General features: G+C 39.5%; 1 protein-coding gene across 1 annotated transcript; it reads right to left on the bottom strand.

The window, feature by feature from the left end:
- Positions 1-1,594: 1,594 nt before the first annotated feature.
- Positions 1,595-6,841, bottom strand: rasgrp4 (RAS guanyl releasing protein 4; the record flags this gene model as incomplete). Its single annotated transcript, XM_014025146.1, is given in 7 exon segments — positions 1,595-1,711; positions 1,798-1,971; positions 3,375-3,516; positions 3,632-3,763; positions 3,854-3,916; positions 4,371-4,482; positions 6,666-6,841. Coding segments are annotated over 7 exon segments (916 nt in total), but the record flags the coding sequence as incomplete, so codon positions are not given.
- Positions 6,842-8,480: the final 1,639 nt, after the last annotated feature.

Genomic DNA, 8,480 nt, shown 5'->3' with positions numbered 1-8,480 from the left:
TAAAATATATTTTTTAAAAATTACTAAACGAAACAGCCTACAGTATTTTTACAGTCGTTATTTTACAGTTAAAATAAATGTTCATCAAATAAAGTCTAATGTTACAACTAATCAGGGATCCTTTTAAGGAGCACCTGAAAGGTCCCAGTCTGGTTAATCAAAAGCAGCAGAGAGCGAGAGCGCAGCTTTGTTGTAGTTGTGCCACACCAGCYTGTATGCAAGTGTGATGCAAATTAATAACACAATAATGTAGATAAGTTACTGAAGAAACATCTGGACAACAAAGAGACAGTTATAGGCAGACAGAATGTGCTCACTCTGGCTTCACTTACATTCTACAGCAAGAAAAACAGAGAGAAAAGTGTTTCTGGTTCATCCTTATTTAGAACTGACTGCAAATAATGTGTTTTACTGTGTGTTTGTGGTTGATTTCCACAGATTCTCTGAGTCAGAATCAGTCGTAGTTTTAATATCCGTGACTCTGCATCAAAATTATGACCCCTGCATGCAAAGGTCATACTGTTCGTTTTATTTATTTTTCAAGRTCTTTGATCAACYGTAGCACGGAAACAGCTGCACTGATCAACATGAAATTTGGCAGGAAAGTAGATGTGTCCGACCTACACTGCTCCAGCCAACGGTTTAATAATGGACCCCATATTTGTGGAGGGGGCTCCATCTGAAGAGGGGGTGTCTGGACCCACAAAAATCCTTACAATACAAAAACTATTCAAGGAGCTTCAGATTTTTTTTCTTGTTTAGCTTTAAAGTGTCTTTGACATGCATATCACTTAAATACAAAAGTCAAAGAAAATATATTTATATTTAAGAAACCTGGCAGAATACACATGATTTGACCCGTTATGTCACATAATTGGCAAATTTTCTTTTGAACTTGGCTCAGCTAAAGTGAAACAGGAAGTGACATCAAAGGKGARCTCTTTGAGAAAGAAAACTTCCTGGTTTTTGTTTATTGCAACAATATTATCTGAACCATAAATCTTTCTCATCTCCCTATGATATTAATTAAAATATTCTAAAGAAACATCCGATTCTTCTCTACAGTCTGTATTGTTAACCATTTTAGCAACGCTCTGTTTACGTTCAGACATTCCCCTTTGACATGACTTCCTGTTYCTTCACATGCAAATATTTCAACAACTGTTCATCTCAGCAGCATGAAATCATTTTTACAATATATTATCAATGTTACATTTCCAAAAATACATTCATGCTATCTTAAGTTCACTCTGCAGGCAAGACTCACCCAAATCCGATTTATTTATTTTTCTAATCCAACTCAGGTTTTTTACCTATGTGGTGCAAATTAAATCTGATGCGTATATTAAAGCTCTCAGCTATGAAAGTAATCACATCTTTAGCTTAACGTGTTGCCAGACTTGCATCATCTTTTTGGAGACCTGCACAGATTCTACTGTCTGTTAGACTCAAAGTTTGGGTAAAATACATTTACTAAACGCTCATTAAACCTCAAAATGTTAGATAATTTAGAGAGGAAACTGAACGACATCAGAGGACCAGAAAAAGCGAAGCTGAGACAGTGGAAACATGGATTCAAGGTGGCGAGCAGTACCTTTGTGATGTCAGGAGGCAGCAGGTTGGACGTGTCTTTGAGGCGAGAGATGGAGCTGTGACACAGACCTCCAGTCACCGCCATCAGAGTGTTGAAGTTCTGCAGAGCCCTCAGCTTCTACAGGAGGAATCGATCAGAGGAAACGTCAGGAGGCAAAGTCCGGCTTCCTGTTGCGGCCTCAGACTCTGGGTGTGTTGGTCTACCTGAGTTACGTGGATGAACTTGGTGAAGACCTGGGCTCTCTGCTGGGCCGTGTGTCTGCTGAGGATCATCAGCTGGACCCACTGGGAGACCCCGTTGCACATCATGACCGAGCGCTCCAGAGCAGGGTTGTCCCGGACCGAACCTCGCACCACATAGCTGCGGTAATCCAGGAACTGAGGTAAACAGACAGGAAATATTAACCTCTTCAGCCCCAAGGAGTTTCCTTGATGTTTTTTCTCAAAACACCATGCTGAAATGTAACTGAGTGCATCTCAGCATTAACAAACTCCACTTAAATAATGTTGGTATCAAAATAAAGCTAACACGTGTGAGATTTTATTAGACATGTAAGTATTAAAACAGCTGGTGCTGTTTTAAAGATACAGTATTAAGGGTGGAACATAATTTTTGTTTTACTTTTTTCCCCTCTCGTCTGAATAATTTTTTTCATCAGACAGTATGTAACCCATTTAAACCATAATGAATCAGGCTAAAAACTCTTGGAAACCATAAATCCAGTTGTGRACATCACCTGTGCAAAGATTCATGCTGCTAAAATGAACTGGAGCAAAGTTACAGAGGTTTTAGTAAAGAAATTAGTTTGTGTTTTGTCATTCTGCACAGGACAGACCATGATGGTACCATTAATAAATGTTAAGAAATCTGAAGTTTTTGCATCTAAAAATTATTTCCCAATGTCCCGATCAGATACTCAGTATCTGTATCGGTGGCAGACATGGCCATTTTTTTTTTTGAAAATTGGGTAGATTTAGTCATGTGATCGGGCCGATCCAGTTTTCATGACAGTTTTCAGCATCATCACGCTTTACAACTGCCGTTGAAAACTCAAGACGCACACAAGGATGCAAAAATGTCCACAGTGTGGGAACACTTTTCAGTGGAAAACAATGATGCTGAAACTGCATCTTTCAAAATCTGCAAACTAGATGTTTCTCGTGGTGGGAACAGCAGAGCTCGCTTTAATACTACCAACCATGTCACTTGGAAAGAAATAAAAAAATAAAGCTATCGGATCGGTATCGGGAAAAATCGGTATCTGCTCTCCTATGTTTGTTATGTTCTGTCTTCTTCTGAATGGTGTTCTGAAAAGCAATTTCATTGTTCTGTGTACAATGACAGTAAAGGCTTATCTTATCGTATCGCATCTTATCGCATCTTATCGCATCTTATCGTATCTTATCGTATCGTACCGTATCTTATCGTATCTTATCGTATCTTATCGTATCGTATCGTACCGTATTTTATCGTATCATACCGTATCGTACCGTATCGTATCTTATCTTATCGTATCTTATCTTAAAGACTAATCGAAAAATTGGATTGTATCGGAAGCCAAAAAATCTGGATCGATTCGGGACATCTCTAATCCAAATATTTATTTGTCACCTTATATATTATATAAAATAAGATACCTGGATTCCTCCACCTGAGGAGGAAGCTGTTTTATTGCCGTTGTTATTGTAATTTGGGAGTTTTCCATTAAAGTTCATCATAATTCTGACAGCACAAACTCCAGTTATGAATCTTAGGTTTGGTTTCAGGAGGTTTTACTCACTGAAACGTTACAGAAGTTCTTGAACTCCAGGTAGCTGAGATGTGCAGCCATCTCGTCTGGTTCCATGTGGTCAAAGATCAGAGACACCTTCCTCTTCTTCACCGAGGGCGAGGGAGCCTGGGACGCGTTGGCATGAGGGCTTCTGGAAAACAAAACAAAAGAAAAAAAACTACTGAAACTGTCTATTTATAGAGAAACGGTTTAAAGCTATGCTTAAATGAATAAAYGACAACTCCTCGAACCACAACATGACTCACAGGCAGGAGGTGTTGATGAGCTGCGAGTGCGTCTTCTCCCCGTCCAGTCGGACCAGCTCACACAGGTCCCCCATGGTCTGCTCTAGGACGGGGTCCTCCTTAAAAACGCCCGGGAACTGGCTCATCCACTGCCTTGTGCCCGGAGCAGAACACAGAACATGTTTGTCACCCACAAGGGAAGCCAGAGAACCAACTCTCATGTGACCAGGTGTCCTTTCTCACCTGACAAGGTGGCAGATCTGGGTCCTCCTGAGGCCTCTCTTATCTGGGGGACAGTCCTTATAGGTGCGAGGAAAAAGGTCAAGAAACCAAACCGAGCTGTGCAGGTCTGGGACAGCTGAACAGCGGCACCGTTATTTACTTCAAATCTGCTTTGCAGGAGCTCAAAACAAAGCTAGGCCTGTTTCCTGATCAGATTATTAGACCAGGAGCCGGGCACCAGTCGGGCCGGAGCAGATACAGGCCCTCAAATGGCAGACCGCGGTACAGATCGGGACCTGAATCAAGTCTTATCTGGACCCTCATTTCAATAGTAGTTTTAAAAACATATAAATATCTTTAATTTCCCCATATTGTCCTGAATTTACATTAACTCTATATATTGTGCATCTTTTAAATTATTTAAGGTAATTAATTTTAGGAGGTCCATCTTTTCTCGTCTTTACAGTAATCCCATCATCTGTACCACAAACCTGGCTGTGGACTGAAAGATGATTTGAATAAATACTGTTTAGGATATAGGGTGAGGAGTTTCTGGGCGAAGGTCTGGGACGGGACAATCCAGCTGTGCATCATCAGGGTCATGTGGACCAACTGGGACCCTCTGGGACTGGAGGTCCTGCCCTCTGAGTCTGCAGATAAAACAGAGCATTTAGACGAGACGGCTTCATGTGACAATAAAAAACAAAATCCTGTGAGTCTCTGCTGTCAGGTAGTTTCCTCTGGTGATTTCCATTCTGTCGGCCATAAACCTTTTTTCTATTAATTTACAAAAATTTTTTAAACAAAATAAACTAATTTAAAAGGTGAAAGATGATTCTTGTCCGGCCCCTGAGCTTTTGGTTTTGAGTAACTGAGGCCAATTTAGCTGAATATCTTTAAAGCCATAAACTACATCTCCCATAATGTATAGATTATTTTACCCTTAAAATGGCAACACCCCACCACTAGGTGGAGCTGCACAGAGTTCAAAAGTAGCCGRCAAAATTCACCCTGCAAAATCTCCATTTCGCTGCATTTTAATGGCTACTTTTGCTGTGACCCAGTTGTAAGTGGGAATTTCTCACTTACAAGTTGTACATTTAACCTGGATCACCCCTCTAATGAGAATTCCCTGTCGGAAAGTGGGAGAGCTCAGAATTCAAGATGGCAGCAGTTAGTAAAACTCTCTTACTTCTAGGGCTGTGTATTGGCAAGAATTTGGCAGGATAGATATCATGACTGTGAGGTCACGATGCGATATATCCTGAAATATTGCGATTTTTTTTGTCCAAAAATTCTATTAAATAAAAACCTCTTACTGGTAAAAAATTAAAATAAAAAACAAAGTTCATTGTTTCAGAAAATCCTAATATTACATTGACATACTTTTGATACATTTAGCTGTATTCTGCTTTGTGTGTGTTTTATTTGTTTCATATTTCTTATTTCATCCATGTTTTCAATTATTAGACTAAATTTGTCAATAAATAGTTTGAAAATATATTTTTTGCAGCTTTTAGTTTTTAATATTAATTTACAATATGGTCACCCAACACTTAACAATAGCCTTTATGTTGTCATAAAGTTCAGTAAACAGATGATATGAAGCTGCTGCACACAGAGTTTCTGGGATCAGCTGACCTGCATCCAGAACACGATTTACATAACTGTGGGTCGAACAGCAGGGCAGGTCCCAAAATAAACAGTAAATAAATGGAGAAGCTAAACAACACAGTTAAATCATTTATGAAGCGAGCACAGCAGGATAAACTTAAAGTATATGGACTTTGATGTGATCAGCCGGACATCGAGAGCAACAGACAGTTTTATGTCACGGGGGGAGTGCCGAGCTCACTCGAGGCGCTACATGCGTAACGTGAAGCCTGACTAAAGTTGGAAAAAAGAGCACGCAAAACACTTAATTTGTATTAAAATACAGACATTCTGACAAATCAGTAACTGTTTGTAACCTTACCTCAGCTTAGAAGGCAGAGGGTGTCTGTCTTTTCCGCTCAGATTCAGCTATCGGAGCATGAAGCTAATGTTTACTCACAATGTTAATGCTACCCTTACTCTCTGGTGCTCAAGAGGTAGAGGAGCCAAATGGCTGTCTCACTGCTGCCAACTAGTGGTCAGAGGCTGAACTACAACATAAAAATGAACGGCTGGCAGGAAAGTTGACATTTTAAACCTTAATTAAATATTGACACAGGGCTTTAGAATATCGATACAGTATCAAGAAATGAGATATCGCGATATTTCAGTGTATCGGTATTTTCTTACACCCCTACTTTTAATAGTATTTCTGTTTTATTTATTTCACATTTAGTCAGTTGTACGCGTACTTTTCAGTGTTTTTAAGAGGGCGTGTTAAAACACTGTTACTGTRCAGGAAACACCAGGTAGAGCTCAGCTAGTGTGTATTAGAGGTGCTCAGGAACATGATGTTTTGTGTTTAGTTGAAGTTAAACACGAAACGTTGAAATTAATTACAACTGGCTCTTTGAGGGCCAACATAACGCTCATGTGGCCCCTGGTGAAAGTGAGTTTGATAACCCTGCACCAAAATGACGCCTCACTTTCATGTCTTGGGTCGACTGTCTGGGGTTCATCTATGACTAGAGAAACATTTCTAGGTGTATCATATAAGTTGTAGAGTTGATGAGATTTTGTTTTTGGACCTCAGAGACACATTGTTGTCCAGATTCTGTGATTCAGCTGATGAATCAGAGCAGAGCGGAAAACAAAGGCTCCCTCTTCAGTTATGTAAYCTGACTGGGACGAGCAGTAAAGGCACATGGTAGAGTCTACATGTGGACAGTCTGGGACCGACCGAAGCAGTTGAGGCAGCGCAGGATGAGCTCGTCCAAGCTGGGAGCGCTGGGACTGGGAGCAGAGCTGGGGCCCTGCAGGGCCCTGCTGATGTCCTGAGGACTGGGGCATGTGTTCCTCCTCCGCTGGACCAGCTTCTTGGTCTTCATCGCACTAAGAGACTCCACGTTGGACTTCCTGACACACAGAGAGAGAGAAGATAATTAGAGGCAGACAATAAGTAGAGCAGCAGCGTGAGGCGAGATGGAACGGGTCAGTGCTAAAGGAAACGCAGCTCACCACATCTGATAACACTGTGCCACATTTCTGCAGAAACTTTTAGCTGCTCACATGCTGCAGATCATGTCTCAGCTGTAGCTTTCTGTGCTAACGTCAAGGCACCACTTTCAATAAGCTACTTTATCATTTTTAACTGCTTTAAAATAAACACAAACGTTTTTAAAGTTCTACAGTAAACAAGAACTAATAATGAAAGCAATAACTTCTTAGTAAAAAGGAGCAAAGTTKGGTTCATGAGTTGCTTATAACAAGGGCTCACCAACTACAAGGCCAAGGACCAGTACTGGTCCATGGACCGTTTGTTTTAWGGCCACAGAAAAATTGGTAATTTTTTTGTTAAAGATGTTTTAAACATTGGTTCTGCTGGTAATTTTTTGAAGCTATTTTTGCCTTTCTTTCCTGCTTTCACACTTGTTTCTTGCATAAGCTATAGCAAACAAGTTAACACTTGCAAACCRTAATAAACCTACATGCTAACCCTTGCAAACTTATTAGCTAACTGTAATAAACCTACAAGCTAGTCCTAACAAACCTAGAGGCTAACACTTAAAAATCAATTAGCGAACCCTAACAAACCTACATGCTAACCCTTGCAAACTTATTAGCTAACYATAATAAGCCTACAAGCTAACCATAAAAAACCTACAAGCTGACCATAATAAACTTACAAGCTAGTCCTAGCAAACCTAGAGGCTAATCCTTAAAAACCAATTAGCAAACCTACATACTAAATTTGCAAACCTGTTGGCTAACTATAATAAACCTACAAGCTAACTTTAGCTAACCTACAAGCCATGCTCCTCAAAAATGATTTGAAAAGACAATGTTTTTATTGAGTATGTATACGTTGACTTTAGCAAACACAAAACTGGCTATAGCATAGCAAGTATTACAGATACTGAGATAAAACGTGATGTGGTGGTAGCTGAAAGTCATCGCCAACACATGGCCTACTCTGAGGGCTAATTGATCTTGCAGGATCTTACAAAATTAAAAGGTTAATTTCAAGATTTGAGAAAAGTAGTTTATATTTTTCATCATTTCTCATTTCACGTTATGCATTTGGTTTTAAATACTCTAGTGAGGCTTAAAAAGCTTAAAAATGTTGTATTTATTTGCATCAGTGTACCACACTAATGTTTCAAATATATATATTTTTCATTTCGTGATTAGATATATGCTTCCTATTCAGATCAGAGACACTATTGAGCAACATTATTTCGCAATAACAAGTAGCTGATTCTGTTTTATGTTTTTCACACAAGTTCAGTTCAGTGTATAAGACAGTTAAAAAGTTTGGATTAGAGTCTTTTCCTTTAAAGAGATCCATGATTAGTTGTAACATTAGACTTTATCTGATAAACATTTATKTTAACTGTAAAATAAAGACTGTAAAAATGCTGTAGGCTGTTTAGTTTTGTAAATTTTTAAAAATATTTTAACACAGACAGAGCCATTTTATTTACAAGCAAAGCATTCTGGGTAAATGATGACGTGGATAGGTCCTCGGTGCGAGGCTGCTAGCGAGCTATATCCC

This window comes from Austrofundulus limnaeus, unplaced genomic scaffold (assembly GCF_001266775.1).
Source record: "Austrofundulus limnaeus strain Quisiro unplaced genomic scaffold, Austrofundulus_limnaeus-1.0 Scaffold458, whole genome shotgun sequence".
Classification (NCBI taxonomy): Eukaryota; Metazoa; Chordata; class Actinopteri; order Cyprinodontiformes; family Rivulidae; genus Austrofundulus; species Austrofundulus limnaeus.
Note: the sequence above shows the minus strand (reverse complement) of the source record. Positions and strands in the feature narration are given on the sequence as shown.